Here is a 24,343-nt window from a genome sequence, read left to right as displayed (position 1 = left end):
AAATAAATAATAAATGAAATGAACACTTTGTGGTGAATCTAATCTAATCTAGTCTAATCTAATCTAATCTAATCTAATCGCTTTCTCCGAGATGCACTACATTTGTTTTCAATATTAACAATTCAGGTTTGTTTTATTTATAGAATCACCAATTAAAATGTAACAGTTGACGTGTGTCTTCTTCTTTTTATTGTTTATTTGTTTACTTATCTCTATTTTGGCATTACTTTTACTCACTCTCTTTTTCTGTGAGTTTGGCAGATCTATGGATTTTATTCTATCAACTTGCAAAGACTCATATTGTTATTTGGTGTTTCGACATGTTCTGCCTTGTTGTTTTAACTCACCCTAGACTAGACTTCCAATGTCTGACTGGACCATTGAGTGTTTATTCTGTAATACTGTCTTCCTGAGTTTCCTGCATGTGTTTGTTTGTCAAAGCACTTTGTAAACTCTGTTTTTAAAGCAGTCATATAACTACTTTCTTTTGTTTATTATGACTGTGATTATGATGATTGTGATTAACATCATCATTTTTATTTTATTGTATTCTTATCATGAACCTTGTCATCTTGGTCAATTAAAAATGTTTGAAGAACCATAACTATTCTAAGTGAACAAGTGTGATTTGGCAAATCACACAGTGTTTTCTCTGAGTTCAATTTAAGTCTTGTAGAATACGAGTCGACCCAAACGCATCACCGGCTGGCCGTTGCTTTTTGCCGCCCCCTTGCTCGGCCTGAAAGCGATTCACTCTGATGACGTCACTTGCAGAGTTGTCATGGCGTCTTTGGGACCGAAGCTGCTGCTGCAATTTAGCTAAAATCTGTCGACAGTCTGTAAATCGAAATGGAGAAAAATGCAACGCTGCATCGAGACACTGACGGGAGCTCTCTGTGTGCCACGATCGCGGGAGAGATGGGCGACGTTACGGCTGTCGGCGGAGTGAAAGGAGCAGCCGAGAAATGCAAGAATAGTGAGGCTCCTCTCAGTACTTTGGTTAACGTTAGTTGTAATAACAGCACCACAAATGTTGGTGCTCCCACCGCCGTTAATGTCATTTCCAGTGCTGGAAAGTCCGACGTGCCAGAAGTGATCGAAGTCCTCCCGGTGCAGGAGGACAAGAAGAAGGACTCGGCGGCGAGCGGATCGTGGTCGGGGTCCGGGGATCAGATCAGTAACGGGATGGGGCATGACTCGGTGCTGGCTGCAGAAGATAGCGAGGGTGGTGCCTCAAAGTTAGTAAACAACGAAACCGACGGCCCGTCCTCACCTCCCGGTAAGGAGAGCGCGGCGGTGTCGGCTGAGGTTTCGGCTTCTGCAGAAAGTGAGCCGACAATACTTGCCAAACCCACTCGTCTGTGTCCGGACAATGCAATCACAGCGAACGTCAAGTCGGTGCAGTCCGCCGATCACACCTTGTCGGAGGGATTGCCGAGTGGGAGTGACCCCGATCCCAGCCTCGGAGGAGAGTCCCGAAGCATAGATTCACTCGAGTCCTTCTCCAACCTCAACTCCTGCCCCAGCTCCGACCTGAACAGCGAGGGGCTGGAGGACACGGGACTGGCCCTGGCCCTGCAGAGCGAGTACGGGGCTGATGGGACAAAGACTGCGTGCGCTAAGGACCGGGCCGCCGGTCAGTCCATATACCACATCAAGTGGATCAAGTGGAGGGAGGAGAACACGCCGATCATCACCCAGAACGAGAACGGCCCCTGTCCATTACTGGCAATTATGAATGTGCTCCTGCTTGCATGGAAGGTAAAGCCTCCGAGGCGAGCGTGGATCAATGGGAATCTTGTGCTAAGCCCATATAAATGGGCAGATTTTTATATATATATATATATATATATATATATATATATATATATATATATATATATATATATATATATATATATATATATATATATATATATATATATATATGGACCTGAGATCCAACAGCTCCATTATCTTATGTTAGTACAGTGCTGTCAGACTTGATTAACGTGTCCCAGTGGTTAACATACACGTTCAGCTCCAGATCAATCACTCCGTGCCTCTCCCTTGTGTTCATTTTTGCATGTTTATTTCAGTTTATGTCTGCGCATGATGGACAAGTGGTGTGTTGCGTCTCTGTTGCAGGTTAAGATGCCGCCCATGATGGAAATCATAACTGCTGAGCAGCTGATGGAGTATCTTGGTGAGTGTTTTGCAGCTATTGAACCTTTTCACACATGAGCAAGTTGATGAAAGAGGGGGAACATGTGATGATTATCATATTAAGCCAATGTCATCTCACTGAACTCAGCCCTCCTCTGCTTGTCCTTTTTTTCCACCTGGCTGTTTTGTAACATGCAGCACAATAATAGTTCCATTATAGTTTACTACAATAATAATACTGATGATTTCCTGGACCGCTCTGGCAGAGTCACAGTCTGACTTGAATCTCCGCACTTGTAAACACACCGTCCCGTAAAAAGCCACCGGCGCTGCGTCTCAACAGCCTAGTAAACATTCTTGTGTTTCGCGTCCTCTCCAGCGAGCAGTTACAGTCTTAAGGGTTCAGATATTTATATATCTCCCAGAGTCAGCAGAGGAAGAGAGCAGAACAGGGGAATCCCCCCCTCCCATCATCCGATCTTCTGCTGTTGTGAAGGAAACCGGAGCTGTTTCTTCTCTCTGGCTGTCTCCTGCCCTTCATAACTAGAATTGCTCGACAATATCAAAAAGCAGAGCGTCTGATTACAGCACGGGGTCTGCAGAGGAAGAGCCAGTCCCTCCCTGGTTTACTTCCTCAGTGTCCACTTGCGCATCTCAACCAGGATAATCCACATCACGTCAACTCTTCACAGAAGATTTTCCCTGTGCTGTACATTGCTCTCGTCTATGCAAATCGCAAGTTAAGAATGAAGAAGTTTTTTTTCAAGTTTCTATTATATATATATATATATATATATATATATATATATATATATATATATATATATATATATATATATATATGTATATATATATATATGTATATATATATATATGTATATGTGTGTGTGTGTATATGTGTGTGTATTAGATGTCACAACAGTGACGTTAATGTTGTGCAACGTTCAGGGGCTGCCAGGTAACCTCTAAACTTTGTTTTTGCCACATGACACAGACGGCTAAAGGGTGATGGAGTTCAGATGTGGTGTTTTAAAGTGCGGTGGTGGTCGTCAGTCAGCGACTCAGCAGTAGCATGCCAGTGATCCACACGCACAGAGGCAGCCGGATCCAGATATTAAGAAGAGGAGGGGAGGGGGGACACTGGAGAGGAGTGTGTCCTCAGTTCACTGGAGTACAGAGGCAACGAGGGGGGTTTCCCTGTTGTGGACACAGTGTAGTAAAAGCACTCAGCCGGCTGGCTGGCTGGGGGGAAATAATCTTAAGTCACGCTCAAATCTTTATCTAGGGTGACAGCCTCGAAATCAAGTCAGAAGAGCGGGACAGCTTGAAAGTCTTAGTCCGAGCACGTCGTAAAACTCGCTACAGAGAGTCTGCTGGTGCATCAGCTAAGGGTTTTTTTGGGGGGGGCGGGGGGGTCATAAAGCATAAGCGTGCCTGCTCCTTAAGAGTGTCAAAAATGTGGCTAGCTGAGCATTTATTTCTCTCTCTCTAAGAACTGATCGCGCCTTTTCCAGTCAGTCATCACAATTATAAAGCACCAAACACAAGAAAAAGACTTAAAGAGGCTCCCCCCCCCCCCCCTCCACCCCGGATGTACTCCACTCATTCAGTTTTTCCTCCTCTCCCTGTGTTTCTGTTTTTACTTAACTTAGCTGTTGATGACAGGAGGTCGACGGCATTCTTCTGAGTGATTCTCGGGGAAAGTATGTGTTGACAGTGCAGCACGACGCTCTCGCCAGCTCCTAATAAATTTATGATTCTCTGTGAGGCGCTTTAAAAAAAAAAAAAAAGAAGAAGTACTCACACAAGAGTTTGAAAAGTAAGGGGCAGACCGCGACAAAACTTTTTAGCAGCAATAACAAGAATGGATTTGCATAACGCCAGGCGCCATTCAATCTGTGAAACGGTGTAAATCTTTAAAAAAAAAAAAAAAAAAAAAAAAAAAAAAGACACAGAAGTAAAGAAATGTTAATAATAATAATAATAAACTTTCTATTGCACTTTTTAAAAGGCAAGTTTGCCATTAAAGAAGGTGAACACGTTACAACATAAAACAATTCACACTTGTTACATGTCACTCATCCGATGTGGTGTAAAGTGTAAAATGTGTTTTGTAAGAAAAAGAAAAAAGAAAGTTTACAGTGTAGGTCGGCTGAGCAGAGCCAGACAGCTGCCAGGCTGCTCCAGAGCCGAGCTGAAGGAGCTCTCAAGTGACACTGCAGTGGACAGGGACTCGACTAATGATCCTACAGGACTGGCACAGCCTTTTTGTTTTTGTAGAAACTGCTGGCCCGTGATAAATAGGGGTGACGATCACAGAGTGACTCACCATACGGTAAGATAAGTGATATCTGCCCTAGATAAGGACGGTATCATGATACAGCGATTCTGAGACGATCAATACATCGCGAGACAATCATCTTGTGGATGCATCACGATATCTGTCCAACTGAAGAGTGCAGTAAACCCCTGACAACACAGAGTGCAGGACTGTGTTTTTTACACACTGCATTGTGTTGTTTCACAGAATACATACATGAAACAATGAATAGAGTCTTGGCTTAGTGCCTCAGGGACTGCAACCTGTCCATGTCTGTGTGTGCCATCACGCTAATGTAAAATTAGATGCCACGCACTGGAAAAAAGTGGCCTAAGTGCCAGAAAGCAGAACCACTATCACCACTTCTACACCAGAGTTTGCTTCTTACACTTAATGGGGTTCAAGCACTCTTGGACAGAGACAGATGGAAAAAGGTTTCAACCAGCAAGTGTCCTCAACTTCAACGCGCATCAGGGGGAGACTAGAGGCGTGTTCCCGCGGGGGTTGTGTTTTCATCACAGCCAATTGAAGCCGGAGCTGATGAATACCCATCACTACCGTCGAGTCAGTTGATGTGGGAATAAATGCTGATTGTACATTTGAAGACGAAAGCCAGATGTTGGCGGCTGTCAGTGGGAGTGATACGATATTACTGCTGTATCGATATTTTGTCCCACCCCTGGTGCTGCACCCCCTAGTGGCTTCCTGAAAAGTCTCAAAGCACCTTCAGCACAAACTCTTGGTGAATGCCAGTGCCAATCGAGATTTTGACTGTTTTGCTGTTTTGCCTTGTGTCACTCTGCAGGAGACTACATTCTGGAAACCAAGCCTAAAGAGATATCGGAGGCTCAGCGGCTAAACTACGAGCAGGTAAGACCTGCCTAATCACTGCGGAGCACTATTAAACAGACGTGTGTTTTTGCTCATGTGTGTGCATTAGTAAGCTGCTGACTGTGTTCATGGTAGTCGAGGAGCTCAGGGCTTCAGGGATGAACGCACACTCTCTCTCTCTCTCTCTCTCTCTCTCGCTCTCTCTCTCTCTCTCTCTCTCGCTCTCTCTCTCTCTCTCTCTCTCTCTCTCTCTCTCTCTCTCTCTCTCTCTCTCTCTCTCTCTCTCTCTCTCTCTCTCTCTCTTAAAGCCCTTCCTTGTGTGGAAACACAATTGCGCAAGTTTAACGTGAGCTCTCACTTTTGTCTCTGACACACACTCAAAATATCTCGGCTGCTCGCACAGCCATCACTGACGTACTTTCACGGCAGTACGACAGAACGCAGGATGCACGCTGCTCTGCTCAGTCAGTATAGCTGCTCGCTCCCACCAGAGCAGGTGAACACATTTGCATTGAGCCGGCAGATAAGGTCAGCGGATGTGCCGTATTATGGAAAAAAGGCGAGTTGATGGCAAACCACACACAACTGAAGCTTAGCTTTTTTTTTTTTTTTTCCACTGCTCTATAGGTTACATAAGATGTGTCTTGCAAGGCTCAGGGAACAACAGGGGTCAGGAGTGTCAGATTATGTTGTTTCACATGGCTGTGAATGCTTAGAGACGCATGGCTGGGTTCAGCTCCCGGCTATTACTGAGGCGTGCGTGTGTGTGTGTGTGTCTTACCATGAGAGGCGCTTGGAGATGGAGCTCCAGCTCCGGCTCCCCTGCTTCCTCCCATCTCCGCTGCCTGCCTACGGAGTGGGAGAGGCCCTCCCTCCCTCTCCTCCCTCTCCTCCTTTTGCGTGGCAGAGCACCAGCACATCTGTGAATGATTTGAAGCCACACTTGTCCCTCATTCAGAGAGCAGAAAAAACAGAAAGTCTCCTCGTAGAAGCTCACTGCAACAGCCTTTCTAAATTTAAAGTTGAGCTGAAATACAACCTCTTAAATAAATCAGTGGCGTCCTCAACATGCACCGTTAAAGGAAGGGAGTGGTTGGAGTTTGTGTTGCATAGTTATTATGGCAGTCTAATCCTAGACGCCGGCCTGGGAGCGCTTCTGCGTGTGGGTGTCCTGATGTCCGTGCGCTGCGGTTGACACAGAATGTGGGGGCTACAGTGGGCAGGGCTCTCGGATCTGAGCGATATCTGAGGTGTGTTTATGTGCATGTCAAACACATCAAGGTATCCTCTTCTTTTCCTATCTACAGAAGATGGTGTTTTGGCTGCCCATTGGATTGTTACAAGATACAGCTGAAGCTGGCCTGACTTTGTTCAGTAGGAGTTCACAACAGAGGCAGTTCTATTTTTAAATTCGGATTAAAAAACATCATCTGTCACAGGAGTGTATGAGGATTAAAATAGCAGTAGCACGGCTGCTCTTTAGCTATTGTTAAATATTTACTCGGAGGAGCTGTGGAAGTGAGAGGAGTGTAGTTTTGCTCTGCGTTTGTCTCTGTGGACCCTCAGCTCAACAGCAGCACTCTAACAAAGCAATTCATCCACCATGACTGTTGAGCCACTAGAGGAAATGGGTTATCATGTTTTTAGAAACCTCTTTTGTTTGAACTAACTCACAGCGGTGGGTGTTGTTCACAATTGTCTCTTTAAACCAAACTTTGGCTCAGAGGAAAGCCGACAGAAGCATCTTAGCCGTGGCCTGAATGTTTTATCATACATCAGCATCTGTTTGGTCAAGACCACTTAAACCGAGACCAGGTCATGACCAAGACCAGCTTGTACCATGCTGCATGGCGCACCTACAATAACATTTGTAACACGCTAACCAAAGACAATTACTGATCCGAAAGATTCACATATGCATAAAAACACACACACACACACAAAACGAAGGAAACTCTGTCTTCATTCTCCTCTGTTATTGCCAAATGTGCGTATGAATACCTAAGAAAAAAGGATCTGAAATCAACCTTACCATTTTATTAAAGACTCCTTATCCGCGTACCTCACACTCACACATTTTTTGTATAAACATGACATCTTGTGGGTGACTCTTGTCTTCTTAGAGAAACAGTCACTGAGTACAGTAATATCCCTGTAGTTGTGGTTATTTTAAGTCTTTGTCTTAAAATACATTTCAGAGTCCTCCATATCTGAGGCCGAGACAAGGCCGAGCGAAAATGTGGTCGATTTTGCGATATCAAGCAAATGTCAAGCAAAAGGCCTTCTTAATGTAAATCTCAATGCGAGTAAGCAAAGTCATTAATTGAGACAAAAGAAATGGCTTGTTTTTTTGTTTTTTTTAAAGTAAGAATCATGAAAGCTCATAACCAAAGCGACTGTAGAGACTTGGCTGCCAGCAGTGCATGTTGCGGTGTTGGACGCTCATTTTATAAAAGCAGGATCCAGCTAATTTTAAGATCAGAGGTGAAGTTGGACATTGGATTATCATCAGTTATGTACATGTGTGCAGTTTAGTTGGAATACATTGCAGTAGCTCGGATGCAAATGTTTTGTATCTCTATGAGCTTATAATCAGTTTATGTTAAATTTGTCAGAAGGGGGTTGATTCATATCTACAGTCAACAAAGTTAAAGACGCTGCTCTGTCGGATTGCATTATGTTGAGAAGTGTTCTGTCCTCCTTATGTATGTAAATGGGCGCTGACATTATAAACATTATAAACACTAGATTAGCTTGATGATTAATCCAACAAAAATGTGGAGCAGTGGCAGCTGCTGATGTGTGCCAGGACTCATAAAAGTCTGACCCACATTGTGGGACATCACAGTCTCATCACAGTCTCATCACAGTAAACTGTTATTTACAGCTCGTGCTGCTGGGTCATGGCATTATGTAATGGTTTACTTTCGTCCTTCAGTGATTGATGTTTGTATGTTTGTTTCTTGAGGTTCATAGATCTGCTGTGTGCATTTTTAAATTGATTTTTAGAGATGTGAATGCAGGCAGACTAAGTCATTTTGCACTGAAATTCTCACATTTGACATTCAAATTCCATAAAATGATTTTACATAGCAAGGACACCAAATCTGACCCCAGTGTCAACCTTTGGATTAATTTCTCAACCCAGAAATGTTGCCTGCTTGTGTTGCTTGTCAGAAAAGCTTTGCTTTTAAACTCAAAACGCAACATTCTACAGCATTTCATCATAATTCTCCTGTAATTTTGTAGTGAGGCTTGATTTATTATTAGATTTCTTGGATGCATAATTTAACTGCTATATATGTGTATTTAACTTGGACCCATAATCTGTAAACTACCAGTTAATGACAACCACTCAGGATGCAGTTTTTAGGTACATTTATAGTCAATGTCGTGAAGAGCGAAAGTAAAAATACCGAATAGCCTCAGTTGAGTTCTCTGTTAATATCATACCGTAGAAATCCAACACAAGCGCTGAATGAATGTGCGTGATGCAGTGCTAATCATCTGATCTCCAAGTGCTCATCTGATGTTGCAGCCTTCTGCCCTTAAAATGAAAAGATGTGGTCCATTACACAGCGCCGCTAATCCGGCCATCGCTGCTGCTCATAATCGTCCTAATCCACATTCTCAGATGGGCCAGAGGAAGGCTTTTCACCTCAGCTCTCTGCGCCAAGCATCGAACTCCGGAGTAGCTCACTGTTCACGGGGCGTGCAGCATCTCTCCTATAAACTGAAGAATATAGTGTTCAAACGCAAAACAGCTGATTATGTGGTGTTTGGAGCAGCTCTGCTCCCTCACATTACTGTTGAAAAGTGGATACATGGTGACTTTAATTTTTCCAGCCCTGTTTTAAATGTGTTAAACTGCAAATAAATCTGTTTGTAGACTTAGGTTCATTGTTCCTGTAAGTATAAATGGGTTAGCTTTTCTTTCAGGCCATTTTATGTGTCGTGATAGAACTGAAAATGGAGCCCACTCCCGACTGCACGCTCATGATAGAGTTGTAGGACTCAGCTGCGAGACTTATCTCGATCTCAGAGTTAAATGGCAGCTGAGGTTTAGAGGCAGCTGGGAAACATTGCTCTGAGGCTGAATGCAAGAGCTCTGTCAGGCTCTCAGGTGTGCGGGTGCATAAATGCGACGTGTTTGGCATACATGTGATGTGATGTGTATCGAGAGTGTTTCCTCTAATGTTCACACGGCGCAGAGAAAGGTTGGTCTGCTGATGAAATCGTCTCCCAACAATGTAGAGATTAATGGTAAGTGGAGACAGTTCAGTCTTGTCTGTTGTTCAGATGCATGCTATTGAAATACTACATGGATTCCAATATGTTGAGTTTTTTTTTGCGTGTTTTGACGATAGTCCTGATTAAATCCTAAATTGAAATGATCTGGGCCAGGATAACTGTGGCGTGAAATCTTAATATCGTCTCATGTCTGATCCTGTTTCTATTGTTATTTTCTCATTTGACCGATAAAATCCGTCGCTCATCATCACCATCATCATCATCATCATCAAAAAAACACAAAACTGCATGCCATGGGTTATTTTTCTCAGTTCCATTTGTGCTACATGAATACCACAGAGGACGGATCTAATTAAAACCCTCAGGAAGCTAGAGGTACCTTATTTTAATGAAACTTGTAAAGACCCTGCAATTGTTGAGGCTGATGCTATTCTTCTCATAGTCAGCATCTCTCTTCAGGCACAAGTTCGTACAGACTCCTGAAGGCCAGAGAGAGGAGAGGCGAGGAGAAGCATCACACCTCGGAGTCTGTGTAACGTCAACAAATCAAGCACACCGATTTCGAGATGAGACAATTAAAAGCATTAGAATAAACTGAAATTGTAGGATTTGAAGCCGTCAGCCATCCTGACTGTGCTGCTGCTCTAAAATAGGTCCAGGGGGGTTTCTAGGTTGAACTACACATAGAGCAGCACTTTCTGTGATGGCTTTGCTGGGATTTGGGGTTTTGTTCAGTAAATGTATCAAGACGCTGAACCTGCCCGGGGCATCTTTATGCCTTCAGGCTTTGTTTTGTGGAATGTTTACTTCCCTGGTGTGGAGCTACATACAGTATGTACACCAGGAAGCTTGATGTCTGACTTGATTTCTATTTCCACAGACCACTGACTGTCTGGCACATAGCACAGGGGCACTTTTTAAGATTGTGTGCGTGTGTGTGTGTGTGTGTGTGAGAGAGATTGGGGAGGGGGGGATCATGTGAAAAAGTGACGTCAATGCATACACCGTGTTACAGTGACTCATCTCCTGTCATCCGAATACAGACTCAGTTAATCATAGTCATTTGTTGATATTTTGTCACTTGACAAAATAAAGGTGATTCAAATGTGCCTGAGTTTATAATTGTTGTGTTAAGAGGTGGTACTGACCCTCAAGTCCTTTTACAAGCTGTTGGATGAACTTTGTTTGTGGTTTGTCACAACGTGGAATAATTTTTTAACTTAATGTTTGAACCTCGGGAAAATATTAGAAAATGAACACGATACAATAGATCGAACAGATATATCAGTTGCTATTATCTAATATTGGCCCATCATAGATACAGTATATTGGTCTTGACATATCTGTTGTCTGATATGTTTCAATGTGAAAACCTTCATAACAAAGAAAAAAGATGCTTTCAGTAATTTATAGTTGTTAAATTCCCAATGAAGTCTATTATGTCAGTGCATATATAAATATATCTGAGCACTTAAGCGTTAAACCTGTTCTACTAGTAACCCAAAATAAAATAATGAACCTGAAAATGAGCATTTGTGCTTTAAACTGTTTCTCTCTCTAGATATGATATTGATATAATAAGTAATAGCCTCCATTATATTGGTATGTACATATTGTGTGAATAACAGAATATTAGGCGATATATATATACTCCCTGTACTCCCTATATATATTTTACTCCCGGATGTCGGTATCCGAATCAGCCCACAGAAATTCACTACCGGTCAGGCTATAATACACTTAGGTTTGTGTACTACACCTTTAAAACGGCTCCAGAATTAAATCATCAATCTGACACGACTGTACTAAAATATCAACAGTTTAAGGGCGACCTGGTGAGCTAGAGCCGGCGTCCGCGGGTGATTTTCTTGTGATGCCTCTACTGTCCACTATCAAAAATAAATGCAAAAACAGGCAAATGTCGTGTTTATCGCAGGGCTATTGCATTATGTTATCAAATGTCCCTGGTCATTTGACCAACACTTGGTAACAGCACCAAAGTGAAATATGTCTCACAATAATGAGCCTGAGAGCTTACTCGGAAATCTAATATCAGATGGTTTCCTGGCAGAGACTTCCATTTCTTCCTGTGGTTGAAGGCTGATTGACAGTGAACAGAGCAAAACCTAACAAGTGCCATAAATACAAAAATACTCAACTTAAGCAGAGTGCTGTTAACTATAAAGACAAAATACTTGATAAAACCGAATAAAGGCAGGAGCAGTTTTTTTACATATTGCACAGGAACAAATGGCAGCTAATGGTTTCTTGTAAAGGTAGAAAAATCAATTGCTGATAGCTCCCAGCTTTGCTGACTGTGTGCAGACAGCCAGGAATAATGTAACAAATAAAGGCATGACAACAGCTGCATCGCACACAGCTTTTGGTTCTGTATGATGTTACCACTACACAGGCAAACGTGTCTTTTTGAAATTTGTTTAATGCCTCTGTAGCACCGGCATCACGCAGGGCTGAACAAGAGTTTTGAAAGGTTGTTGTTGTTCTGCTTGTCTCCCAGAACATGAGTGATGCCATGGCAGTGTTGCACAAGCTGCAGACGGGCCTGGACGTGAACGTGAAGTTCACAGGGGTGCGAGTCTTCGAGTACACCCCAGAATGCATCGTGTTTGATCTGCTGGACATCCCTCTCTACCACGGCTGGCTGGTTGACCCCCAGGTGAGATGAACCTCACTCATCATTGCTGCTGTTTCTCTTCGCCACGGATACCCACCTCGTTGTATTGTCCTCCTGTCCGTCCTGGAAACATCTCTTTCAGATTCACCTCAACCCCAACTTGTGCAAACAAAACATATGCACTCACACGTAACTATTTCTGTCAAACTCTGGTGATTCGGTTTTACTGAACCTTCTTGCATGTTATTGGTTATTTACCTGTTCTAGTGTCACAGAAATAAATAGATGGTTATGAGTATTATTAGACATGATTAAGATTTTACCATTTTATTTTATGTTCATTTAAAAAAGACAGATAAAACTGGAGGAAATCCCACTGTCTTGTATCAAATGAAAAGGATACAATAGTTGCTCTAGAATAATCTCTACATACACATCCTAACAGTCCCCACAATAAGCAAATGTGTTAAAGACATGATACATAACATGTCATAGTAGGTCCCCGCGAGGGCGGAATGCACAGGGTACGCAGCCGTGTTAAGTAGGGAGTCGAAAATGCTCAGTGAAAGGGAAAGGAGAACTGCGGAGGGAAGGATTGAAGAACGGTTCATCACTTCGCTGGCAGTTGATAAGCAAGATTACCCATCAGTTATTGCGGCCAAACAATCTCAGCTCAGCTGTAACTCACTTTGTCATTATTGATGTGAATATTTAAGCGCCTGACTTATCTAAAAACGCCAATGCTCATATAATATGTATTATACTTATTTATTTTAATAGTTCTCTCACTCTCTGAAGGAGAGTGAGCTATTGTTGACTATTTAACTACTTCTGTATTTTTGTTCCTTTTTACCTGCGAAATGTAAGGTTGACAATGGTGACAACAACAGGGTGCAGGAGACCTGGCATTCATTTCCTGTGCTATTCATAATTATCAAGGATTACATAATATAACTATTACGAAACAATAATCTTTAAGTCATCGACATATCTGATAATTGTCTCTAAGGTGTTAACCTTAACAGCGTAAAGCACAGAGGAAGCGGTGGCATTGCAGGGTGTTTTGCATGGTGGAATATGGTTGAGGGAAGTTGCATTAACTGACATTCCCTAAGCAGGACGTACAGAGCAGTGTTTATGTATACTGTGGAAGAGAACGTGGCTCGGGTGATCGGTCAAAGAGTTGGTGAATGTGACTGTACAAAACTAAGACTTTAGTATTTTGTTCATGAACATTTCTGCCTGAGTCACAACAGACTCCCATTGTCCGACTCCACTTAGCAATGTAATTAAACCCTGTATTTTATTACTGTTTTGATTGAGAGATCACAGGTGGCATAAATGACTAAATTTGCATTTTAAGAGTAGTTTTTGAATGCGTACTAACTTGACATGTAGTCCCACACATGTTTGTAGTTGATACGGTTTGTGTTCCCAACCCAAACAAACACCTCCAGAGTTCTCTTAGAAGTGGACCAGCGCCTGAGGTGATCTGTGCGCACTTCTGTCATCAAGTGCTCAAATGAAAGTGTTCATATGATCCTAGCTAAGAACTAAATACAGCAGAGTTCAGTTGGACTGTGCCAAATAGGAATCAAGTTGGCACAGCGATGATAGCTTCAGTATGAACCCCTCGTCGCCAGAGTCTTCCTCTCTAGTATGCATTTTTTATAAACCTGCTGTGTTTTTGAGTAAGAACAGCAGAAAAACCTGGTGAATGTTCTTTCCCACAGTTTTTTTTATCTTTGTTTGCAGATGCATGACATTGTCAAGGCAGTGGGCAATTGCAGCTACAACCAGCTGGTGGAGAAGATAATATCCTGCAAACAGTCAGACAACAGTGAGCTGGCAGGGGAAGGTGAGTGCTCTCTCTTCACTCTAGACGTTTCTGACCTGCCCAACTCGCCTCCTGTCTCCCCCCCATCGCTTTTCTTTTCCCCTAAGTGTGCTCGCAAGTGGAGAAGGAGACATTTTCTTTCACTTTAACGTAACATATTTGCTCAAGTGCAACATAACTTGAGTGACCACGTTGAAATAAAACCAGGACGTACATGTGGCCAGTTGTCAAATGACCTACTTCCACAGCGCACAGTCTTCTTACTTCTCCACTAAAAATATTTGCTCATTCAACACTGAGCTTCCTGAGTAGTTGTCTGCTGGGCTGCTGCCAAGTCAACACACCGAGGCCTCAGTAGACGATGAGACAGACATGGGAAATTCACTCATTTCTATTGTGTTCTGCTTTTGTAGCACAGAAATTCAATTCAACAGCAATTTTTAATGCTTATCCACGCATAAAAACTCAAATTAATTGGCAGCCGCATAAATTGGTCTGATATTCTGAGAAAATGAAACATCTGTCTCTGAGTTTTGTTGTCATGCTTACAAGCGCTCAAATATTGAATATTAAGTACTGAAGTGTTAGTTTCTTCTCTGTCTGTCTGTACAAGTTGTGGCTCGTTCTGCAGTCGACTGCCTCTGTATCTGTTCAAGAATCGCTCTGATTCTGTGTGTGTTTGCTCCAAATTGAATGTTCTGTCTTACAGATGTCTCTCGCCATCTGTCTCTCAGCCTATATTGAGTTCACTATAGTAACTGTGACCACTCTCAGTAGCACGCAGGCAGATCGCTGCCACAGACATGACGGAACAGTTTCCGACATGTTTTCCAAACAGTGACCTATGTTCATGAATGAATAAGGATTCTTCTTTGATTGTAGTGCAGATGACTCATCCAGTGGTCTGTGGTCTGACAATAAAAATATTTGCAAATCAAAAAGAGTTTGTTTGAGAGAAAAGAAAGAAACCTGTGCTTTCACCTCTCTCGGCTAAATGATTCTCTTCAGAACTCATTAATAACGTGACAGTCGAAGCTTATTAAAAATGAGAGAATCGCCACACAATTTCAGATCAGTTTTTAAATCTAAGTCTGTATATTCTGCAAAAAGCAGGAACTAGAAGAAAAACATAAAGGTGGAATGAAAGTGAGACTCAGTGTGGGTCCATTTCTAATAAATAACAAATTCAGTCTCTAATTCTTTGTTTTCATGATGTTTCCTCCTCCCCCTCTCTCATCCCAGGCATCGTAGCAGAGCAGTTCCTGAACAGCACAGCCACACAGCTGACGTACCACGGCTTATGTGAGCTCACGTCCACTGTACAGGAGGGAGAGCTCTGCGTCTTTTTCAGGAATAACCACTTCAGCACCATGATCAAGTACAAGGTAAACACAGAAACTTCCTCATTTGCCTCATTCACATCAGTGAGATCGAAAGTTGGGCGCCATGGACACTGTGGTCACTGTGGAATTAGCAGCAACTTAAATAGGTCACATGTGTTCTGAACTGGCCCTCCTGTCAGTGACAAGCACCCTGAAGCCCTTTACTTTAACAGGAACAAACTACTGTGTTTTGTATAGAACATTTTAAATAAACCCTCCGGTCAAAAGTGTTCCAGTTGAATGTTTGAGCTCCGCTGTGTGGAACGATCCCATACGCAAGTGCAACATGGAAACATGAATCCTCCAGCACGAACACACCGAGAAGGAACTTTAAAGGGAAGCAGGAGATGTCTGTTTGTATATTCTGGAATTAAATTAGGGAGAATGAATATTAGCAATTTTAAGGATTGTAATGTAACAAATGCACCTTTTTTTCCTGCAAAAAACATTTCAGACACAAATTAGAGAATTTAACATCGGCCTTAAAGGAGCAGTTTGTAAAATATTGCCAGAATTTTAGTTAAAATAACAAAAAAAAAATCAACCGTGAAGAAGCGACATCTGTGTTGACGATATGCCAAAGACATCAGTATTGTGTTGCAGACATGTCTGCTGAAGTTTGCAATCTTAACCAGCTATTCCCTGGCCAATTCTGTCTATTGCCACTTTGTATTCGTAAGAGGCGATAGCCTGATAGTCCCCCTGAGTTTCATCTAGAGCTGTAAAAGCCTTGAGTTTGCTACTTATTTCAACAAGTAAACAAAATAAACTCTCAAAATGTCAAGAAAGGACATATTTTCAGGCCTATGTTCCTTACTTAGGAGAAAAAAAATGCACTTGATTCAAACTCAACATCACAAGCACCTTAAATAAATGTATGAAGGGGATCTTTAACGGGCATTTCTACACAAACAGCAACCCGCATTCATGTCATCAATTTCTTCTGTTATATTGCAGATGTTCATACAGATTATCAGCAAAACTACATTTGTCTGTGAGCTGAACATGATGAATTTGCTTCAGTTAAATGCCTCACTGAGGGCCATGCAGTAAGAAAAACTTCAATAGCTTACTTATTTTTTTAACTAATCCTTTGAGTAATTTTTCACCGTGTTTCAGCATTCTTAATTATTATTTGCCAAGATACTCAAGTATCACAGATTTACAGTTGTACACATCTGCATCCCATCTCTAGCAGTCCCATGCCCGCAGCTGGCTCACCATATCACTCCAGCTCGGGGGGCAGACCTTTCCTGTTATCTGCAGGAGGGGAAGTGGCGCCTGCTTACTTTTATTTTGAGTACCAGCCTACAGTTGCCAATGAAAGCAAAGCTGCGTGCATCACCTATAACCCCCAGACAAAGCATCATGACAGCCTAAGTTCTCTTGTAATCACTCAGCTGCAGACTTACGTGGATACAATCGCACTCAAAACAACCATATACAGATTGTGTGGGTGTGTACCCATGTGTGTGCGTATATATAGTATGACCGAGATAAGATGTGTGCATGTAATGTGTATGTGTTTTTGTTTTTTTTCATTAGGGCCAGCTGTACCTCCTGGTTACAGACCAAGGTTTCCTCACAGAGGAGAAGGTCGTCTGGGAGAGTCTGCACAACGTCGACGGAGATGGAAACTTCTGCGATTCCGAGTTCCGGTTGCGGCCTCCGTCCGATCCAGAGACCGTGTACCGAGGCCAGCAGGATCAGATAGACCAGGTCTGAGCGCAGCAGTTAACCACTCCAAAAACCACAGTGTGGCTTAATCATGTCGTGCCTTTCACTCAGTCAGTGCGACACAAAACCCAGGACAGACAATAGGACAAACTAAAAAGATTAAAGTGAAGTTCCTCAATAATACATATGTTCCAGCTCCTCATACCAGCTTTTTAGACGCACACAACAGCCTGAAAAGCCGCCCCTCTGTTCTCATCCACGCCTTGCTGTACCACACAGTCTCCACGCCGTACTGGGCTTATGTCTCTAGGGTATATTTACCGGTTTCACAGCTGTCTGTTCATTTGTTGGCTGGAGTGGTCCAGACATGGAGCCCGCTGACAAATTGTCTGCCGTGCTCCCACACACACAGACCAGACAAGAGCATGGGGGCTATTACTTTTTATTCTCTTTGCTTACTCAGGCCCAGCCCCTCTTTATCTACCAGATAGGGCTGGTGAGAAAAAAAATCTATTCAGGCAATTTTCTGCACTCATAATCAATTCCCTTAGATTGGAGGAAACTTATAAGAGTCCCAGAGGGTGGAACTGGGTCTTTGCAGTGACAAAGTACATAATATAATAGAGGATACTGAATGTAATACAGTGGATAACACCAGCATGAATTAGATGTTGCCAACTGCACCAAAGCTAATTACTGCAAAAAGAATACTGCAACAAATGTAAATGAAGAAAGATGGACACAAACGGCTCAGTTAATAAGCAAAGGGCTGTGGTTGTGAGGAATGACCAAGTTCAGCTGTTGCATTATTGCGTGATATAGACCTAAGCGTCACAATTAAAGCTTTGCTCATCAAGCCTCTCTCCCTCTTTGTTCATGTGTGTCAGGACTATCTCATGGCGCTGTCGCTGCAGCAGGAGCAGCAAAGCCAGGACCTGCAGTGGGAACAGCTCCCCGAGGGCATCAGCGACCTAGAGCTGGCCAAAAAGCTCCAGGAAGAGGAGGACCGACGAGCCTCGCAGTACTACCAGGAGCAAGAGCAGGAGCAGGCGGCGGCAGTAGCGGCTGCAGCAGCAGCAGCAGCACAGGCACAGGTGGGGAGGGAGGGGCTGAGGGAGACCGGAGCAGGTGGGGGAGGGAGGAGATGTAGGAGTTTGAACAAAGTGGGGCATTTAGTGTTGCACATGGGGAATAAGTTGCCGTTTGAAAACAGATGGACGCCTGCATCAGAGAGTTGGAGCCGTAAAGGAGGCATTAAGGCTGAAAAGGGGTTTTATTATTATTTTTTTTTCATAATGCTGCAACTTTACTGTAAAGCTGCAACCACTGTCCCCAGACCTACCCAGGTACTGAGGGTGCTGCAGCACCAGTTGATAATTGGGATGTAGACTCGAAGCAGTGACAGACAGAGAGAGACAGAGACAGAGAGAGAGCGATCATGTGAATGAGCTTGAAACAGTGTGAAAATATGAACAGATGTGTCCAGAGGATATTAAATACTAATCTGAACGTGAAGCTGAAGCATGGCGTTTTTCTCTACAGTTCTGTCAACCGGAATATCTACCTTACATCCGCCACTTAAACTTGTTACACTTCTGCATCCTCACTGCACAGCATCATTACAAACCATGAGGCTGTTTATCCCTGGGATGAACACGAGTCTATGGTGATCCGATCACAACGACACAGCTCGGCAGTTCACACCTGGCGTTAGGCGTTTCGAGTGACCGCTATGGATCTGATCTCACTTGCCTGCTCTATGTGCAAATACACACACACACATCACTGGAATTACTGAACATTATCTTTTGCCATCAAGATTGCCATCTGCTGCAGTGCAAAACATTCTCAAATTGTTGTTAATAACTATCAAATATAAGTTATTCTGGCCATTCAGATTAATTTAAAAAAAAAAAGTATATTGAGCTCCTTCTAAAATTACGTCATTATAGAGACTGACCCCTCAGCACCCCCAGCTATGACTGACCCACGTCTCTTTATGCTGCAGATATGTGAGATACAATATACTATTATTACAAAATAATTTCCCAGGCTGGGATCAATAAAGTAATTCTATCAATAAAGTAATTCTATTCTATCGTACAATCAGTGTGACCATGCACACTTACTTTGTCTCTCAAAGTGGCTTATTTTCAATCAAGAGATAAAAATAATGATAATAACATTTGGTTTACTCTTTTTTTTCCAGTGTCCAGTGATAAGTAGTATTACTTGAAATAAATGCACATCTGTAACACTTTTCTGCCCTGTGGTCCTGTCTGTGCAGCAGCGGCAGCAGGAGCTTGCCGACGGAGACGAGGCGGACAGAGGAGGTGCAGGAGCAGGAGGAGCAGCGGCCGGCGCTGGGATGGCGGCAGCAGCCGGAGCCACACCCAGCCCGGGAAAACAGTCCTCCAGCGGGGAGCGCAAAGCCAAGAAAGAGTCGAAGGATAAAGACAAATGTGTTATTTTGTAACATAGAGCGTGTCTGTGTGAGTGTGCGTGTGGGTGTTTTGTGCATTTGCTTATCTGTGAGAAAGGGGACAGCATCGGTTTCTCCTCGGACTGGACACACAAACGCGCTGCCCCCAGCCTGACGACAAAAAACAAGGGAAGGAGACCTTCGAGGAGAGGCGCGACGAGACTGACGCAGGATCTGCTGTTCCCAAACCACTGGTGCCTGCTATCCTCTCTCCTCAGTGGAACCTGGACATCAGAGGCAGGGACACTACAACAACAACTACCCCGTATCTTTCATAGAGTCGGCCAAACTTTGTTACAAGTTGCACAGTGCACTATATTTGTGATGTGGGGTCAAGTTTATTCGGGGTGGTATGTTTTATATCAAAAGACATAATCTGAAGAAGCAAAATGTCACCCTCTCACTGCTTTCTTTTCCAAAACCATTAATTTCATCCACTTTTTGTTACTGCAGCTTATAAGCTTTTTTTTTTTGTATGTATCAATATTTACAGGACGTATATATAAACAGACCCAGCTGTTGTTTTTAGTTTTTTTTTTTTTTTTTTAAGATAGATGCCAAGATTCACATTTTATTTATGTACGTGTGAGAGAGGTTTTGTTTCTTTGTGTAAGCTGAGAGGGACATTCTCATGTTATTGCCTGTTGGAAATCAATGTAACACTATTTGTGTCCCCTCCGAGACACCGTGAACCTAAAGGTTAATTAATGCCAGATAGCTTCCAGATACTGTAGCTACCTAACAACACTCATCACAGCTTGCCCTGTTCAGATTTGCCTTACCAGAGTATGGCAGTGTTGTGTTCTGCTCTGTCTGAATGTGAATGTGAACGTGTGCGCGTGTGTTTTTATGTGTATGGTGTGTACAGTACACGTGTGCTATGTGGTATAATGGTGTGTGGTATACACGTCTCATTTACTGAGCATTGCTGGTGTGACAAGTTTCGATTTGGAAACGACCCAAACTGTTTTTTTAGTTGAGCAACACATTCTGGATTTTAACGTCTTTTTATGTTTTGATTCAGACAAAAACACGTTTGGAACGGGCAAATAGGGATTCATATCGCAGATTTAATCGACAAGAAGAGTTTTGTCTGAATCTGAGGATTTCCTGGGTGAGACGCGATTTAGCTTCTGGCAGATTAGATAGCAGCCAGTTAAGAGTGTATGATAGTTCTGAAAGGCCCTTTTTTTTCTTTCTGATAGTCTCTGCTCCTGAAGAGGCGCAGTGTGCATGCAGGCACCAACACGATCTCCTCGGTTAGGTTCTGGATATAGGAGTTCCACTGCGGCCAGGTTTTGAAAGGAAATGCCACAGAATTCAGTCATTTGCATGTAAGATTCCTCTATACTAGGAAAGTTCAATTATCTTTAGTGAACGTTTCCTTTTTTATACAGTCCAAATCTGTGAGGTCAAGATCTACACAACAGGAGCTTCGAGTTTCCTGTCTTCTTTTCATGCTGGGGAAAGTTACATTCACCCTCGAGGTGGAGATTCTTCTGTTAGAAGTTCACAAATGGAGCTCTCCTGGGGTGGAACAGGATTTACATTCTGAACGCTGCGATTCTGTGGTCTCACTTTTTAACTTGTGTGCATTTCACTGCAGCAAACACATGATGTACATATTTACCTGATGCATTCTTATAATGGATTTAGCTAGCGGTTTGTGCCATTATTGTACCATGGGACTGCCTCTGCAGAAACTTTTCTATCTATACATTCCAATTGGATGCCTTGACTCAAGCCTTCTGTTACAGACTGAGGGAGACTGTTGTCAGAGGAGGTCTTTTCGCAGTGCTTGCGAGTTTTGTTCAGTGAGGACAAATGGAAAGTCAGGACAGGACGATGACATAGAGGCAGCGGGCTACCTACTGTGTGGGAACCCTTTCTTGCAGGCTCTTTGTGCGATGGCTGGAGTTTTGAGCTCCGCGTGTGCTCAACAAGGCTATGTTTTGTGTATATATATATATATATATATATATGACGCCTTACGACATTTCAGACCTTATTTATAGGACAAAAAGGAAACGTATTAGCAGAATGAGACAATCCATGCATTTCTTTTCACATCAGAAATACACTTTCTGAAGGGACATATCCTCGAGTGTCTTTTATGTGTCGGCGCAGTTCCTGGGCCTGTAGTCGCTTTTCTCAGTCACAACTTTTAAGCATCTGTTATGTGTACACGCAACAGCTATTTCGACACTTCGAAGGACTCAACACTATTTAATTTAAGACCCTCATTGTTGAACTTCACACTAAAAAGAACAATGAATCAAGCTGCTCTTCTTGTGTTAACTACCTGATGGGAAATTTAAAAAAAAAAAGAAACTTCCTCGCACACAAGGAACATTGTTAATTATGTACACTTCTCATTCACTCAGCATATTGTTATGTTTTTTTGTCATGCAGCTTGAATAAATAACGTGTAATCATAAGATGAAGGCAAGAGGTCGGGTGTGGATGGGGGAGGGGGGTCTGGCAACATTGAGCTATTATTTTTGTCTCCGTTTTTGGGTTTGTTTGTTTGTTTTTTTTGCGAGTATCACCTCATTTATGTCTCAGCCGTCAAAGTGAACATGCTGATTAGACATTCCAGTGGAAGTTTAAGAAATGAAACTTTACTTAGGGCAGTTTGAGATGACCTGGAAAAAATATTTTGTTTCGTATGAGTGAAAAAGAGTGGCACATTATTATTATTATTATTATTATTATTATTATTATTATTATTTCAGATTAACTACTGTGCATTAGCTTGCCATCCCTCATCGTTATTACTCCCAGAACTTTATATTTCCGTAATGTGTTCGTTATGCCCCTTGTTTCCTAAAGATGAACTGATCAGAAGAATATTGTGTGTTCAGTGTCTCAAAGTGTTTTTTGTTTTGTTTTGTTTTGTTTTGTTTTGTTTTTCTTGTATGCCTTGTAAAAGTGACGGTGGGGTAAATGCTGTTAAAAAAAAAAGGAAAAAAATGTGTTTTGACAAGGTGGTCGTTGAACAAATAGTCGTCGTAATTGGTTTTGCACTGTTACATTGATATGCACTAACAGAAGAGAAACATACCTCATTTTATACAAAACATAAAAAAGTTGTGCAAGAGTGCTATTGTTCTTTGGGTACCTTTTAAAAGAAAAAAAAAAACTGGCCAAAAGAATTATCTCAAGGGGGTAGCGGTAGCTTAAGCCAGCTAATATGAATTTGTAAAAGTGTGAAAGGGCTGTCGTAATGTTCTGGCTTAAATTTGTTTGAAGAAAAAAAAAAATAACAGTACCACGTCAATGGAACTTGCTGCAATTTGATATATTCAGGTTAGTGGTACATCTATACCAGACAAAAGGCTACCCATACAAAGGCCTGAGTACCAGCACACAGCTCACAGATGGTGACAAAGATATGAACTACAACAACGGAACAATGGGCGTCACTTGAAGCAGTTTTTCTACAAAGTACGGCAGAAAAATATGTAGACAACACTGGTACTTGACCCAGTCAGCAAAAAAAAAAACAAAAACAAATAAATGGTGTAGGTGCACCCCTAATTCAGGTTGTTCTTTTTCCAGTCCATCATTCAACTACACAACTTTTCAAACAAGACTTTTACGAACACAAAAACAAGGGAACGGCTGCTTAATAAGGCTTGAGCGTTGTCATCTATGTAGCAGAGGGAAAGCATTTATTCTTTTTCTGTGAGACACATCCAGACTGCTGAAGGGAGGTATTTTTCTTTTAACGCAATATCGAACTCCCAGATTTTACTTTGTGGTGCATGTATGGTGTGGACTGAAAAATTTAGGCTGAGTGACAAAAAAAACAAACAAAATACTTTGAATTATTAACTCCCCGAGAGCATCATCTCCACTGTACGGTTCATTACATTTATAATTCACATAAAAGATACGAGCAAGAAGGAAGGAAGGTGTTTGTGAATACCGGAGGTAACTCATTTGTGTTGATTTCAATGTTCATCTATTTACATAAATGACCAAATAATGTATGTAGCCTTTCACATTACAGTCACATATTGTATGTGGTGAGATATATATATATATATAACAAAATGCCTTATAGACGAGGGACATTCAACCTGATTAGAAGTACCAGGATAATAAAAGATTAAGATCAATAGTTGTCCTTGTTGTGATTTGTAATGAAATCATGTTTGATTACATGGATCATCTAAATATATATATAATTTCGTTGATTTAGTGTAACTTCAAATCCACTGCATGTGATTCCTTCTCCTATTATTCAAGGACCAGTGATGAAATGTCAGTATGTTTCCTCAAGTACTGTACTTGAGCATCATTTTAAGGTACTTGTACTCACAGGTGGAAGTAACTAATTAATCTACTCAAATTTCTGTTTTCCTTTTGAGTCATTTTCAAGTCTACCTTTACTTGTACTTTGATATGCATTACACCATGTAATCTATTCAGTTACTTTTAAAATCAAATACAATTTGAACTAATATCTAATCCTTTCATCTGCAGTTTTGCAGCCAATAAGACTTTCTGATCACAAACTGAAGAACCAATGAAAACTCTGGCATACGGACAAACAGACTAAACTGTGCAGGAGGCCCAGGTTCGGAGATGTGACCATAATCACTGAGCAGAAGAGAGCAGGAGCTGAAGAAATACAGACTGAAGATTTGGAGAAACAAACAACCCCATTGATTGAATGCTGCTTTTGATAAATCATTAAACATCGATAGTTAAACAGTAACTAATAGTCTGAATAGAGTTTGAAAAGGATACTTCATAATTTTACATTATTATTTTT

The 24,343-nt window shown here is 42.0% G+C and overlaps 1 protein-coding gene across 1 annotated transcript; it reads left to right on the top strand.

Moving 5' to 3' along the window:
* Positions 1-528: 528 nt before the first annotated feature.
* On the top strand, positions 529-23,684 carry mindy2 (MINDY lysine 48 deubiquitinase 2). The gene is made up of 9 exons (XM_037094553.1): positions 529-1,761; positions 2,128-2,185; positions 5,271-5,335; positions 12,066-12,224; positions 13,938-14,040; positions 15,262-15,404; positions 16,947-17,120; positions 17,966-18,172; positions 19,366-23,684. Exons 1-9 carry the CDS (start codon positions 850-852, stop codon positions 19,552-19,554), a joined length of 2,010 nt encoding a protein of 669 aa, XP_036950448.1. The 5' UTR covers positions 529-849; the 3' UTR covers positions 19,555-23,684.
* The last annotated feature ends 659 nt before the right edge of the window (positions 23,685-24,343 follow it).

This window comes from Acanthopagrus latus, chromosome 4, assembly GCF_904848185.1.
Source record: "Acanthopagrus latus isolate v.2019 chromosome 4, fAcaLat1.1, whole genome shotgun sequence".
Taxonomy (NCBI): domain Eukaryota; kingdom Metazoa; phylum Chordata; class Actinopteri; order Spariformes; family Sparidae; genus Acanthopagrus; species Acanthopagrus latus.
Note: the sequence above shows the minus strand (reverse complement) of the source record. Positions and strands in the feature narration are given on the sequence as shown.